Source organism: Cucurbita moschata, unplaced genomic scaffold, assembly GCF_002738365.1.
Source record: "Cucurbita moschata cultivar Rifu unplaced genomic scaffold, Cmos_1.0 Cmo_Scf00017, whole genome shotgun sequence".
Classification (NCBI taxonomy): domain Eukaryota; kingdom Viridiplantae; phylum Streptophyta; class Magnoliopsida; order Cucurbitales; family Cucurbitaceae; genus Cucurbita; species Cucurbita moschata.
The window spans coordinates 685,638-702,190 of NW_019268533.1; the positions used below are offsets into that span (position 1 = coordinate 685,638).

General features: G+C 33.3%; 1 protein-coding gene across 4 annotated transcripts; it reads left to right on the forward strand.

The window, feature by feature from the left end:
* The first annotated feature begins 2,666 nt into the window (after window positions 1-2,666).
* On the forward strand, window positions 2,667-13,036 carry LOC111455424 (phospholipid-transporting ATPase 2-like). Of its 4 annotated transcripts, XR_002712591.1 has the most exons (26): window positions 2,667-2,847; window positions 3,729-3,958; window positions 4,459-4,672; window positions 5,024-5,140; window positions 5,839-5,931; window positions 6,066-6,240; window positions 6,627-6,811; window positions 6,996-7,100; window positions 7,490-7,587; window positions 7,684-7,826; window positions 8,560-8,656; window positions 8,808-8,917; window positions 8,999-9,163; window positions 9,460-9,614; window positions 9,707-9,787; window positions 9,936-10,056; window positions 10,176-10,282; window positions 10,386-10,517; window positions 10,615-10,768; window positions 10,880-10,997; window positions 11,105-11,278; window positions 11,360-11,411; window positions 11,705-11,832; window positions 11,984-12,134; window positions 12,396-12,791; window positions 12,840-13,036. XR_002712591.1 is itself a non-coding variant. In XM_023097089.1 (25 exons), the coding sequence occupies exons 2-25, from the start codon at window positions 3,831-3,833 to the stop codon at window positions 12,720-12,722; spliced, it is 3,330 nt and encodes a 1,109-aa protein (XP_022952857.1). In that variant the 5' UTR covers window positions 2,667-2,847; window positions 3,729-3,830; the 3' UTR covers window positions 12,723-13,032. The 4 variants fall into 4 exon arrangements, 3 of the variants coding, with proteins under 3 accessions (XP_022952857.1, XP_022952858.1, XP_022952860.1); XM_023097089.1 differs by having other exon boundaries at window positions 12,396-13,032; XM_023097090.1 differs by having other exon boundaries at window positions 3,758-3,958; window positions 12,396-13,032.
* Window positions 13,037-16,553: the final 3,517 nt, after the last annotated feature.

The following is a 16,553-nucleotide window of genomic DNA, read 5'->3' on the forward strand; positions in this document are numbered from 1 at the left end:
GGGTTTTTTTTTTTTTTTTTTTTTTTTTTTGTGGCAGCTTGAGAACAATTATCAAACTGGATCTCGTAGGTGCTGTAAGAACACTGTAACCTTCAATATCAAAGCTGGGGCTAATGAAACCTCGCCTTATTCATATACTCAGAATTTAATTGTTCTTTATCCATTAAATTAATATTGATTTAATTCTTCAATTTCTACTATTATCATCATTTCATTCTTAATTCCATCAAAATTTCGCATTTTAATCTATATTTCAGAAAAAATGTACTGGATTTTAATCGGCGAAGTGACCGACACGTGTGCGTTCGTGGGTAGGAGGAGCCGCCCGGCGCCGACAAGGGAAGTGCATTTATTTATTTATTATAATGAATAAAGGTATCCGGTTAAAGAATTCCGTGTTGGCGGTGTTAAATATCACAATCGTGGTGGACGGCACGTGTACTTTCTGAATTCCTGCCGACCCAATTAATTAATTTTTTTTTTGTTTCTAAAATTTTTCAGAAGTCTGTGTTTCCAAGTAAGTGATGAGAAATTGTAAGCGACAGTGGTGGGGCCCAACGGAGGATTGAGACGGCAACCGCCTGTTGATTTTTGAAACAGTGCCGTGAGGTGGCGGTTTCAGGTGGTGGGACCGGTAATATCTGCGTCGGCGGAATCTGTGGAGATGATTTCGTTCTCTTTTATTTATTTATTTATTTATTTTTCTCTTCTTGGAAACACGTAACGCATCGGGATGCATGCATGATGAAAATATGGACTTTATTGCATCATTATCATCATCAACTCCAAACCGAAATTTCCTTTTTATTTTATTTTCTGCGAAATTCATCCTGCAAAATTACATTTTTGTCCCTCCCTAAAACAAAAGCACCCAGTTATTTACCTGTGGACGACTGATTTTTTTTTCCAATGTTTTATAAGTTTAAAAAGAAAACTGATATTGTTATCTCTAAATTTTTAATTTGAAAAGTCAAATAATTAAATAAATATTTTTGTTTGTTAGCTAATAATTTTTAATGCTTCTCAAATATTGATCCCTTTTCTAAAATAAATTAATTTCATTCAATAAAAATAATATAGGGGGAATTTTTGGGAAGCAGCCTTTTCAAATTCACTCAAATTCAATAAAGGAGGACTAGCTTTTATTCGCTGGGAAACAAAACACTGTAAATCGAATCAGAATAATATATAATGGATCATAGCACACAGACATGTACTGATGCTACCTCTTATTATATTCTTTTAGTGAATAAAATTAAAATTAAAATTAAAATTAAATTAAACTCAGGTAAGTACGCAAATAATAATAATAACAATAAATAAATAACTTATTTTCCTTTTTCGGTAGGGGAAAATATTCACAAGTGGGTCACGCGCATCGGACATGCCCAGAGATCCACGTGGAAAATTGAGAGATGCCACACATAAAAAAGTTGTAAGGCACACCAATTTTGTAACACTTTAATTATTCCATATTTAGCATTAAATCTGCACCCATTTAATGCTAAACTATATCTTTTTAATTTAATTATTATTATTATAAGTAAATATTTTATAATTTATTTAATTAAAAAAGAATAATAAGAAGAAGAATAAAGGTTGGCAAGTGGTGAGAGGAGCATGGGCCAGGCGTAAAGGTCCAAGTGGAAGGTTGAAGGGATGCCACAAGTCCAAAGTCGTGACAGGTACTACACGATGATAAGGGGGGGCGCCCGGCTGCGTACGGAACGTTGTAGAGAAGCCGTGTGGAAAGAAAACGGCGTCGTATCGAATTTGAGATTTGGATCGCTTCATGACCTTTGCTTTACTTCACTTTACTTTACTTTAGCGTTATCTTTGTAATGTAATGGGCAGCCGAAAAACTCCGCCGCCAAGGCGGACGTATAAAACTATTCCCTTGGATTATTGTCATTGGACCCACCATATTAATTAATTTATTACACATATTCCAACGCCTGCCACGTGTCCCCAACATGTCATTCCTTGTCCCCGGCTCACCTCTTTCCTCCTCCTAACGAATTTTTATCTTTTTAAATTTTTTTGGAAGCATTTCATTTCTAATTTAACATTTTTTAAATAATTAAAAATCTTTTAATATAACCAATTTATAAAGAAAATACTAAATAATTTTTTATTTAATCCTATATAAATTCATTCTGCTCGTATATATCCACATTGAATCAAATCATTTGTAATGATTATAAAACATATCGTATCAATAGTGTTACTAAGATAAAACACCCAATTTTATTCGTATTATAATTTCTTTTAGGTTATTATTTGAACATATGTACTAAATTGCAAATAAATAATTAATTAACCATACCTAAATTGTGCTAGGAGAGCAAACTAAAAAGTGGTTTGACATGGGCCATTCCAGCCCAATATAAATTATTTGGGCTTTGGCACGGCCCATTTTTCTTATATTATAAATACTAACTTGGAGTGATTTAGTTATTTAGCGACGAAATAAATATAAATTTAAAACTTCACAAAATAAATTTATTTAAGAGAGCATTTAGATCAATTACCGGTAACTGTTTTAGATTAAAACATTAAGATATTCGCGGAATCATTCGAAGCTGGAAGCGAGATTTAAAAAGAGAGGACAAGGAGTCATCTCGGCCGTTGTTTTGCTCTGATACGGCGCGAAAAGAAAATCGGACGGTGCGCGATTCGCTAGCACCGTTTTCTCATGTACAATACAGAAGATGTGCATTTCATTGTTTATTTTCAGCTCTCACGGAAGTTCTTCAATCTTAAGAGTGTATGAGAGAGAAATGAACGCGGCGACTAGAAGAACTGGATGCGTAAGAATCAAGTGATTTCCAATACATGGCGATTGAGGTACGAGTGATGTTGTTTATTCTTATGAATCTGTAACCGAGACGATTTGTTTCTGTTTCCTTCGATTTTTTTTCTCAAATTTGGATCGAATCTCTTTTGTTTCTTTCGGTTGACGAGTTCTTTGTAATATCAGTGCGTCTGCGCTTTTCGATTCGTTTATTGTTTACTGCGTAATACCTCTGTAATTAAGGATTCTACTCTTGAATTCGTATCGTTTGATTTTCAGAAAGCTTTGTTGTTAGATAATAGGTAATGACATTTTTGTATTGTTTTGGTCGAGCCATACTCGACGTGATGAGTATTCAGCAGTTTCTTAATCAGGCTCTGTTAGGAAATTGTAATGCCATTGATTAATATCTGCTCCAAGAAAAACTACAACGTTAACGTTTTAGAGAGCTGGACTTGCCTTTTGATAGAGGCAACTTTTATTAAGCTTAACTAAAAGCTATTTTCATTTCATTCAAAAAATATTGGTACGTAGTTTTTATCAGAGAATTAGTTTAACTCATTGGCGCTCAGTTTCTGTTGAACAACAAGTTAGTTAGTTCATCCATGAACTTTGTTGGTATCAATAACTGTTAGCAAGTTCGATTTGGCTTCGCGTCAGTTTTTTCTTTCTTTTCTCTATATTTCTCCTTTTTCTTTTTAAATTTATATTCAAACTCTTGCGTATATAAACTTTTTGTGCGTGTATATGTGTGTATGAGAGAGAGATTTTGAATTATCCAACATTTATGTTATACATGTGGAGTTGTGTGTATGCAATGGAAATGCTTGGTTATTCGTTTCATATTTGCTTAATTTTCTGTTTGATCTTTCTATGCTGCACTTTTATGCATGACAATAATTATGAAATTAAATATTTACTCTCTCCATCGCAGCATAACAAATTCATAAATTACTGCAGCAGAGCTTATCGACATAGATAAGGACAGCACTGGACTTGAAACAAAAATTGAATTTGATCGTGTTCTTAAAAATAAATGATGAAGCGTTATGTTTACATCAACGACGATGAACCATCAAATGATCTTTTTTGCGATAACCGCATCTCGAACCGGAAATATACATTATTGAACTTTCTCCCTAAAAATTTATGGGAACAGTTCAGGTAACTTTTCATTGTAGTAGTTCTTATTAGATCTTACCAGAATTTCTGTAGTTCTCGTTGAATTATGTTCCACATAACATATGATGCATGATCTCAAGAATATCTTATGCAAATGGTTAAGAAAAACCATGGATATTTCATTTTCTTTCTGATTGGCCCTACCTTTCCTCTTTATGCTACTTTTTGGAGTTAACTTTATTGCTCTTTTATTTTCATTTGTCCATTCTTTAAAATTCTGTTATTCTGTCTTTAATTAGCTACTGCCAAGGCGTGTGGTCAAAACTAACTATATGTTACAATCTATACTTTTTTGCGGCATTCTAGTATGAACCACCTGCTAAGTCTTTCATAATCTTCTAGAGTTTCACTATTGATTTAATATGAAGTTACTTTGAGTTTTTCTCTTTCACAATTGTGTGCCATTATACCTAGCTTGTGGATGCTTTCAATTATACATGCATTTCTCATTCCTAACGAATGTCATTTTTGTTTGTTTTCAGCCGCTTCATGAACCAATACTTTTTGTTAATTGCATGCCTACAGTTGTGGCCGCTTATAACTCCAGTTAACCCTGCCAGTACGTGGGGTCCACTTATTTTCATTTTTGCCGTGTCTGCAACAAAAGAGGCATGGGATGATTACAATAGATATTTATCAGACAAAAAGGCTAATGAGAAAGAAGTTTGGGTTGTGAAGCAGGGTACCAGAAAAACTGTAGGAATCTCTCTCAATATTTTGATTTAGTATGACTTCCTTTTCATATTTGAAAGAGAACAAATTATTAATTTGTTGCGTTTCTTCTAGTAGGTTTTTTTTATTAATCAACAATTATCTTCGTTGAAGATTTTGAAATATATTTTTACATCATGTTCCCTAGTAGTTGGATCATTTATGGAGTTAAATTGCAAATTTTTATATAACAGAGCTTGAAATTAGGATTCTATCATAGTTGTGGAGATAGTGTAACTTCCTTATTGTCAAGTAAAATATGATCTGTTTCTTCCAACTTCTGTTCCTTTGGTTAACTTTGTTGAATTCTCTTAACTTCTTGGTTTTTACTTGTAGATTCAAGCACAAGATATTCATGTTGGTAATTTAGTATGGCTCAGGGAGAATGATGAAGTGCCTTCTGATCTTGTTTTGATTGGTACCTCTGATCCTCAAGGAATTTGCTATATAGAGGTTGGTAGGGAGGTTCATGCATTTGCTTAATTGAATTTTGTTTTTCATTTTCAGATTCACAGAGTCAAATGGATTCAATGAATAACCATTTGGCAGATATGTTTCTGAAATTATTTTTGTATTATGTGATCCAAAAATGAAAATTTTGAAAAGAACATTTTTATGTTTTTAGTGTATCCATATTTTGAATTTGCAATTTTAAGTTGCATAATTACATAAAAAAAAATAGATTTAAAACTTTAATAAATATAGTATTTCATTGTTATAAACTTATTTCATTTTTTGTTAAATTAAATTATGTACAATATAATATATTATAACTTATATGATATTGCAAAATTATAGCATAAAATATGTTCATAAATTAGTAGTTGAGATTCAACCTACTGGTTGGTTGCTACAATTAATTTTTTTTTTATACTTATGTTACCAAACACATTTGGAACTTGTTTACATTGGAATTTTGTTTCTAAATCTGCTAACAAACATGTATCTAAATCTGCTACCAACTTTGTTTTTCATTGAATCCCTTGTTTTCACATCTTTGTTTTCAGATCACTAACTAAACGCACATTTACTTTTTCATATACTTCTTTACGGTAATTTAGAATCCAAGCACAATGAAATACTTTCTTGTTCTTTCTTGTTCATGCCTTTCTTCTTATTAAATAAATAGATAAAAATTTGACATGTTACAGACATCTGCCCTTGATGGAGAAACTGACTTGAAGACAAGGGTCATACCCTCAGCTTGCATGGGAATAGATTTTGATCTATTAAACAAGATCAAGGTTTGGATTTTCCTGTCCAATCATCAACATTCGAGATTTATTACAGGGTTTTAATTTGGGTGAAGCAGATGGCACATTTGTAGGAATCTTCAGCTTGAAAATGACAACATTTGTTATTCACCTTCATTTGGCAGGGAGTTATAGAGTGTCCTATACCTGATAAGGATATTACAAGATTTGATGCAAACATTCGGTTATTTCCTCCTTTCATCGATAATGATGTGTGCCCTTTGACAATAAAAAACACAATTCTTCAGTCATGTTACTTGCGGAACACAGAGTGGGTCTGTGGAGTAGCCGTCTACACAGGCAAGTGCATCTGCATGAGATTCCAAGTTCATATAAACTATTCACCAAATAATTATTGTTTTCTTCATGGTTAAGAAAAAGGGTCGAGAAGGATAACAAGGAGCAACCATTTCAGTTGATGCCTTTTCTGGATACAAATATGTTTGTAAAGCCAGGATGTAGAATTTACACAACGATCAGACTTGCTTAAAAGCTACTTTAGCCTTTTTGAATTTTATAATTCTTGTTGGAAAATTTTAATTATTTGCTAGTGTTTCTCCTCTCTTTTTTGGGTGGATTTAAGATGTAGCAATGGATAGACATTTTGCAGAATGGCTTAAGTGTATGAGCCAGAACTGCTCTATTCAATTCTCCTGCAGTTTACTTTGTATGTTTGATCTTTTCAGGCAATGAAACCAAGCTTGGAATGAGCAGGGGTGTCCCAGAACCAAAACTTACGGCTATGGATGCAATGATCGACATGTTAACTGGTGCTATATTTGTTTTTCAACTTGTGGTGGTGGTTGTTCTAGGTATAGCTGGTAATGTGTGGAAGGATTCTGAAGCCCGAAAGGTTCAGTATAATCTCTTTGTTTCCAAAGCTTGTTTATTTGGCATCTTGATTTATACTTTTGAAATTAGCATGAAGCTATCTGTTGCTTGTTTCTACTTAGTTTTTAATGTCTCTCTTTCTCCCCATCTGAGTGAAGACTCATATTAGTTATAATGCTTTTGCATTCCTGTTGATTCTAAGCTGATCTTTTGGTACTATGTAGCTATGGTATGTGCAACATCCAGAGGAAGGTCCATGGTATGAGCTACTGGTTATCCCTCTTCGGTTTGAGCTTCTTTGTTCAATCATGATTCCCATTTCAATTAAGGTATGTTGAAGGTGCATGTCATTGAACTTTCTCCACTTTCGTTATCATACTTCTCCATGCCTACGATTAGTCAGGTAAATGAAAGTATTCCCCTCCCTGTGCTTGCAGTTAATTAGCACAAATGAATGCTGGATGTTTTAGTAGTTGCAATTTCTCTGTTGAATAATTGCTTAGGACGATGATCGTAGGATCAAGTCAAAAATTGGTTATTGAAGTGACTAGTTTAGATGACTTCAGAAGTGGATTACTGCTTATTTGGATGCCTTGTGCATTTGATGTCTGCATATTTGCTTTAATTATTTGGTTCATCTTTATCTTCTTGAAGTGGTAGATAGAAGTTGGGAAAAGTTGATTGTAATGTTATTGACTAAATCATTTGCTTTTGTCAGGTGTCTCTGGATCTTGTAAAGAGCTTATATGCAAAATTTATTGATTGGGACCATGATATGATTGACTACGAGTCTGGTATTCCTTCCCATGCTACAAAGTAAGTAATGGAAGTTGGAATAAAACCACAAAAAATTATTGTGGCTTCCGTGTATATGTTGCATATTTTCTTAGAGGTATATTTTACATGTGGCAGTACAGCAATAAGCGAGGACCTGGGACAAGTCGAATACATTTTGACCGATAAAACTGGTACCCTCACTGAAAATAAGATGATCTTCAGGAGATGTTGTATCAGTGGCATTTTTTATGGAAATGAAAATGGAGATGCCTTGAGAGGTTTGGCTCTCTGATTGTTGTCAAAAGCATTCTTCTCATTGCATTGTTTTCTGTCACCTATATACAATGTGTTTTTCACAGACAGGGATGTAGGATTTTAAAGATGGGATAGACTATTATTGTCAGTAACCTGAACTGTCAATTCTTAGTTGTATGTATTTGTTTCAAAATAATTCTTGAACTAGTCAAGGAAAAATATCGCTGGTTGCTTTCTATCAAAATTTAATAGTGGTTCAAGCCCCCCAAAAGCAATTGCTACAAGGGTTTAGCAAAGGCATCAGACAAACTCTTTTGGTTTCACTTGACTGGAGCATTTTCCTTATTCATTATATAAGATCACGAGTTTGATACTGTTTATACTTCAATTTATTTGCGAAGTAGACATTAGTTATTTGTTCAGCGTTAATTACATAATTATGTATTAAATCTAGCAGGGGTTTCAGGAATCCGGTGAAATATTATGACAGTATTCATACTTGGATCATATATTTATGTTTTGCCCTATTGTAATTTTCCCTTAATTATTAGTTTTTTAGACAACTTTAATTACTATTTCTTTGCTTAGCTGTAATTATTTCTCGGATAGGTAAGATAGCCTTCCCTTTATTAGTTAAAATTCTTCCTATTTAAGTGTAATTTGTACATATCATTTGCTCAAGGAATCGAGTAGGCTTTTTCTCCCCATCCTTCATTATATAGTAGTTCATATTTGACTACTTTCCGTTGCATGCAGATGAAAAGTTGCTCGATGCTATTGCAAGCAGCTCTCCGGATGTTATAAGATTTCTCACAATTATGGCAATATGTAATACAGTGGTGCCTACAAAAAGGTGATTTTTGTTCAAACCTTTTTTAACTGGAAGCTGGTTGGATTTAAAAATTCATTGGTAATTTCTTGGTCAAGTCGGTTAATATATATTCCTGCATGTGTGCATTTCCGTATTGAAATATAATTTTCTAGTATCTTTCTGTTATTTTCAGCAAATGTGGAAATATCGTGTACAAGGCACAATCACAGGATGAGGAGGCTCTCGTGAATGCTGCTGCTTATTTGAATATGGTATTTGTCAATAAGAATGCTAATATTCTAGGTAAGAGCAATCTTTCTTAAGGCAAAGTTATTCAGATAGATGAACCGCTAGAATAATGCTCTTGTTTAATTGTGGTTGCAGAAATTCAGTTTAATGGGATGCTAAATAGATACGAGCTCCTAGATACACTCGAGTTCACATCTGAACGAAAAAGAATGTCTGTGGTCGTTAAAGATTGTCAGAATGGGAAGATTGTCCTCCTGTCTAAAGGAGCAGATGAGGCTATACTTCCTCATGCTTATGCTGGTAACCCTAAAATTCAGTTGCGTTTTGAAGATTGAATAAGTAAATAATTTTATCCATGTGTCTATTTTGAACTGTATTCCGTTAGAATACTTGACAGAAATTGGTGCACCGTTTCCCTTTGAAAAAAAAAAAACAGAAAAAATGTGAAATTGCTGCGCCATTTCCCTTTGTTTAAAAAAATTGGCCACTGCTTCAAGATTGGTGCCCTTTGTATATTTAATGACGTCAAGTTGGAGAATTCTATTGCTTTTTATCACAAGGTATGTTGATGTGATTATTACTCAATTTTACTTCAGGCCAGCAAACGAGAACATTTATGGAAGCCGTGGATCAGTATGCACAACTGGGTCTCCGCACATTATGTCTGGCTTGGCGTGAACTTGAGGAATATGAGTATCGAGAATGGGCTCTTATGTTTAAGGAGGCTAATAACACATTGGTTGATAGGGAGGTAATTGGTACACTTCGTCTATGCTTTATATGAATGCACATTTTTTCTGTATGTTGTATTTTTATGTGGCTTGGCTGCTGCTTCTTTTGTAGTGGAGGTTAGCTGAAGTTTGCCTAAGAATCGAGCGCAATTTTGAAGTTCTTGGAGTTACTGCTATAGAAGATAGGCTACAGGTAAATGTTTGTAGTTGCATATCCAATTTCGAACTGTTATAGGTGAAATGGTATTGAAAGATGATAAATAATAAAACGCTTATGGGAATATTATTGTTGAGATCAGGAATAGCTATGTTTACTCTTTTTATCATATCTTACCGTTCAGGATGGAGTCCCTGAAACAATTGAAACATTGAGAAGAGCAGGAATAAATTTCTGGATGCTGACCGGAGACAAGCAGAACACTGCCATTCAGATAGCTCTTCTATGCAACTTTATTTCACCAGGTAGACATCGACGTAACAAAATTATCTTGTAGCACGGTATTATGATCATTATTTTTCATTCCATCATTTTGCTTGCAATTCCTCCTAGTCTTCTTTTTCAATTGCATTTACTGTCATAGAGCCCAAAGGACAGTTACTGTTAATTGATGGAAAAACGGAGGACGAAGTTTGTAGTAGTTTGGAGCGAGTTGTTCTAACTATGAAGACCACAACCTCAGAACCCAAGGTAATGCTCATTGTTCAATCATTTGATATTGATCTCCTTTTGAAAACCCACTGGAAATGTAAGAAGACCTTTCATTTTTTCTCTGGGCTTCTTCTTTTAATAGGATGTTGCTTTCGTTGTTGATGGCTTGGCTCTGGAAATTGCTCTGAAGAATCATCGTAGGGCTTTCACTGAATTAGCAATACTATCAAGAACCGCAATATGTTGTCGTGTGACTCCATCACAGAAGGCTCAGGTGGTACTCTAATTTCTAGTTCTTTTATATATTAGGCGGTTGCTCGTTCCTTTTGTCCCATGGGGTTGTTAAGCATCGTATAATCGGTATTATGCAGCTTGTGGAACTCTTAAAATCATGTGATTATCGAACACTGGCGATTGGAGATGGTGGGAATGATGTGAGGATGATTCAGCAAGCTGACATTGGAGTTGGCATTAGTGGAAGAGAAGGACTGCAGGCAGCTAGGGCAGCTGATTATAGTATTGGAAGTAAGTAATGCTTATTAATTGCAAAATTTCCTCGATAGTCCTAGTTTCTGGTGAACAGAATGATTTGTTCTTTCGGCTAACACCCAAGTTCCATTGGGTTCTTGTTTGCAGAGTTCAGGTTTCTGAAAAGATTGATTCTAGTTCATGGACGATACTCGTACAACCGTACAGCATTTTTGTCACAATATTCTTTCTATAAATCCTTATTGATATGTTTTATCCAGATCTCGTAAGTGTTTCTAAATTTAGTGTCACTTGAAGATAACAAATTGACGTGCTTTCTTTATTTTTTGGACACACCCATGTACAAGTAGCACTGACTTCGGATATGTTCAGTTTCTCTTTCATATCAGGTGTCTCTGGGACCAGTCTCTTTAATTCTGTTAGCTTGATGGCTTACAATGTTTTCTACACCAGTATCCCTGTATTAGTTAGCGTTCTCGACAAGGATCTCAGCGAAGAAACTGTGATGCAACATCCTCAGATTTTATTTTACTGCCAAGCTGGGAGGTTCGGATCTCAAATCTTTCGTGTTTTTTTTTATTTTTTAATTTGATGGTTTATTGATTTTATCCATGTCGTCTAAAACAGGCTCTTAAATCCCAGCACATTTGCTGGATGGTTTGGTCGATCTCTATTTCATGTGAGTGACTATATTTGCATGTTTCTTCAGCGAACACTGATTTCTTTTCGTGAAGTAATTCAAATTGCAGTTCAAAGATGACCATTGGATCTGTTTTGGAATTGATCCTCCGATGATGGAGTATCCTGCTTTTCTTACCATTTAAAGCGAAGTTTCGACATTTGAAACTACGATGTCGATTGATAAAAATATCAATGTTGATAACAACGAAAGAATGTTTCCTTGAGCAAGAAATCACGTTTGTTTTAAAAATGAAAAAGGTCTCATCTCCCTTATGGGGTGATATTTTGCAGGCTGTTGTCGTGTTTGTAATTAGCATACATGCCTACGCTAATGAAAAGAGTGAAATGGTGGAGGTTTCAATGGTGGCACTATCTGGGTGCATTTGGTTACAGGCTTTTGTAGTGACTTTGGAGACCAAGTAAGCTCTCATCTTTTTTGCTATAGGTTAAACGTTGCAACTCCATTTTGTTACAAGTTTCATTGACGAAGTTTGAAGATTATTGAGCCGAAATCTCATGCCTTGACTCGCGTTTTTCTCATACCATCTGAGATTTGATTGATTATTGCAGTTCATTCACAATGTTGCAACTTATTGCCATATGGGGGAATTTAGCTGCTTTCTACGTAATCAATTGGATCTTCTGCGCCATTCCTTCATCTGGGATGTATACAATAATGTTCCGCTTATGCGGACAGCCATCTTATTGGATAACCATATTTGTAAGTCTCCCTTGCCCAATATTTCTTCATCGCGAAATCAAAATTCAAATATATAAAAAATGACCGAGTATGTTAGAAATCTATGAAACACAAAAATTTAAACTCTCAAAAGTTCTAGAGATCTATTAAATCCTTTTAAAGCGTACGAGTTCTTAACACAAACTTAAAAAGTTGTGGGACTAAAAGAGTAATTTTATCTTTTGTTTTGTTTATTGATATTTGTTTGGGTACCGATGGAAAAGCTTGTTAATATGTTCACAGCTAATAGTAGGCGTGGGAATGGGCCCACTTTTAGGCATCAAATACTTCAGATATACATACAGACCAAGCAAAATCAACACTCTTCAGCAGGCTGAACGTTTAGGTGGGCCGATCCTGTCGCCCAAAAACATTGAGCACCAGCCTCGGCCCATTGATGAGAAAGAAGATTCTCCACTGTTAATATCCCAGCCCAATAACAGAAATACAGTTTTCGAACCTCTATTATCAGACTCTCCAACTGCTGCTACTAGAAGATCTCTTGCTTCAAGATCCTCCTTTGATTTCTTTCAGACACCGACCAGTTATTCAATAAATAAGGATAAGTGAACTCAGCTAAAGATAGAGAGTCGGAATGGTAATATGTTGTACAGATTCTCTCCACATAGTAACTGAGTTGGCTCATTTGTTCTTAATTTAATGCTACCTACTTTTATATTTACTCAAAAGGGTCGGTTCGTTCCCATTTTCACATCTATAGTGAAACTTAGAGACCTTGCAAATGCTCACACTTTGAAGCCAATTTGCACAATTTTGTTTCTCCTGTTTCACTCTTCTTTCCCTTTCTTTTGTAAGTAACTATTGATTATCAACACATTGACCAGTAGATGATAAGAAATTGGGTTTCAACCTTGGATGAGAAACAGTAACATTCTTCTCTTATGCCCTACTTTCAATTATATGATGATGCTAGGGCGTGGTCCTTGTATTGGAAATAATGCAGTCTTGGAGGTCTAATGCCTTTTTAACTGTTGAGCATATGGGGATGGATTTATATAGAAGGAAGTGGGGCTAACGGAAAAATGTACATATTCTTGAGCTGTCAGGCATACCTTACATGAAGTATGTCACAGGCATTACAGAAGTATGGGGGTTCTTGCTCCATAATTGTACACAACTAAAACGCTTCCAATAAATGAGCTGAACCTGCAAGACATTATAAAAAACAAAGGGGACCTCAAAAAAGTCAAGCTGGTGGAGTGGAGGGTGAGGGGGACCCTGAAGCCATATCAAATGGTCATATTTTAGCATGGGCTTGTTGCGCCCCACCCTACAGGCAGGCCCACACTATTTCAAATCTGACAGCCACCACCTAACCCAGCACTGCTCTGAACCTATTCTACAAAAAAACCCTACCATTTTAGTTTAATTCCAAACAAGTCCTAATGGGTCTTTTCCCCACCATCCAAGCTGTCTTTCAGATAAGTTTCCCTCCTAGGAAACAAATTATATTCCATAATTGAGTTGGTACATCATCCCTGTACCCTAGTCTTTTGATTCCATCTCCAATGAGTTCGAGCCATCATTACCTTTTGTGATCTCTTTTCTCGACATCTTTATTTGATTCTTTGTTTTACCCCCCTCTTTTTATGGAGTTCTTGGACCCATAGCTCACGAAAATGTGGTAAAACTATATCAAATATATTTAAACTTTGATATTTTTAATTTTAACTCTAAAATTGTTTCAAGAACTATCTTTTTTTACTTAAAATAAATGATAAAAAAAAAAATAACATGACATTCAATATATACATAAAGAAGTTAGAAAGGCATACATCATATTGTTTAATCCTACGCAAAAAAATGTCCTAAGAATATTCTAATTTAAATTTTTATTTGATATAAATGAACATCCATCCACTATAAGTACATCTACCTTCTCTCATAATCAAGAAGAGATAAGATTCTTATTTGCTATATATTGCATCTAACAATGACCTTTTTTAGGTTACTTTTTCAAGCATGAGAGAGAGGACAGGTTAATATTAGATTAAGCTTTAGTAAAAGGAATAAGCATAAGAAAAACTTCAGCTAATCTAAGTTTAGTTAGCGACTTTTAAGTTTCCAATAGAACAATTCTAACTTCTAACTTCTAAAATAACCTAACAAACTTTTTAAATTTTGTTCCTCACCGTAACTAAAAAAATTTAGTTTGTGTTTAGAAAGGAATAAATATAGTGATAATTTTATTCTTGGTCGCCGTAGTAAATAAGAGAGAAAATAGAATTTTTTTAGTTTGCCTATTTAATATATTTTTTTAATTCATGAATATACTACAAACAAAATTTTATCATAAAATTTACTTGAATATCAATTAAATTAATTTAACATACCTGGAATATTTTAGTCATCTATTAAAGAAAATCTTTTGAACACAAAATTGAACGATCAAATATCTATTTGATATGTTCAAAATTAAATAGACACAGACATATGAGTTGCTAAACACAAAATTGATCATAAAATTCATCTTAATATCAATTAAATTAATTTAAAATACATTGAATATTTTAATCATCTATTGAACACATCATTAAAAGTTGAATATATGCTTAAATGTTTTTGAAGTTGAAAATCTATTGAAAACAAAATTGGACGTTTAAAGACCTATTTGATAGATTCAAATTAAATAGATACCACTAAACTTGTAATTTTTCGAAAATACTTAATATTTGGAAATATAAAATTTGTTAGGCACCGACCAAAAAATTACTAAACGAATTTGTTTAGAAATGGAGGTTTGGAAACCAATAATGTATGAAGAAAATTTGTTAGGCACCGACAAAAAATTACTAAACGAATTTGTTTAGAAATGGAGTTTTGGAAACCGCTCCTTATTTTTAAAACGAACTTCTAAATTTTAACCTAAAAAATCTTCTGTGGTTGGTGATGACTGATGAATGCATTTAGGATCCACACGCGAAATATTTTAAAGGAAATAAAGTGTAACAAGTGAATGAAGCGCTAGAAAATCCACAAACCATGTTCAATACATTGAACTAACCAATCCAGACAGATTTAAAAGAAATCGTGAAAGATTCAATCGAAACTGATGAAACCGATGCGCATTGATCAACAGTCCAGGCGCCACGAATCTCGATTTCATCGCTTAAGAAGTTGATTAAAAGAAGGCGATCAAGTACTATAATAAATAACTAGTTGCTCCTCGAAAACGAAAAACGAAAGAGTAGTGAGTTTCTAATCTAAAAACCTTACTTGAAAATGGCGCGAACTGAGAAATTGAACTCGTTTGAAAGCAAAATTGGGTATCAATTTCAAGAATACAAGAAAAAGAAAGAAGATCATGAATAAAATGTCCGAGAGGGAGATATAGTTTTGCTAACAGAGACTCAATAATCAGAGAAAATGATCGTCAACATTCAACAAGAATCGAAATCAAAGAACAAGATGGAGTTTCTAACCTTTGCGTCTGAGAGGGGAGAGAGCGCGAGAGCAAAATCACCGAAACTAACTTGCGATAAGAGCGCGCTTAAAATGCCTTCCTTAATAAAATTAAGCTTACATTAATATATATATATATATATATATATATATATATATATATATAAATAAAATTAGGCTTGAATTATTAAAATTTCAAAAAATATCCTTTATTTTTTAAATTATTATTTTATTTCTTTATTAAGTTTTATGCAGTTGGGACGCGACAAACAATTGAATTGAGTGTATGCGTGTGTTCAGTAACCGAGAAAAAGCTAAATTTTAATATTTATTTATTTGGTTTCAAAATATTTAAAAGTATTTAATAAATTCAAAATTTTAAAAAATTAAAATATATTAAATATAAATTTGAATTTCACAATTAATCCAACCCAAATATCCAAGTTAATAATTTATGAAATGGTGTTAAGAATATTTAGTACTAAATTATAGTTTAGTATATATATCATATTTTATTTGATATTTTATTATAAGTTAAATATCTAGATATTTACTTCTTTACCATAGATATATTTTTATTTATTACTCTTTTCATATTTTTTTAATTTATTTTTAATTTGTTTGATTATAAATAGATGACTTTCACACGTGTGATGAATTAAGCAAACATTCTCAGATGATACTTGCAAATTAATAACGTTTCTCTATTTTCAAATATTACTCTATTTTTTAAATATTAAGATGGTCGGAAAAATATTCTATTAGTTTTTTTAAACTATATTCAGACAAAAAATTATTATTATTATATAATATTTCAAAAAATAAAAATTAAATTTATGGTAAAAAGATTGAATTAAATATTTAAATGTATAAATAAATTACTATTTTAACTAATTAAAAAAAAAAACTTAAAATTTTGTCTTAGAAAAATACAAAAGCTAACTATTTGACTCTTATTATTATTATTATTCTGATAAT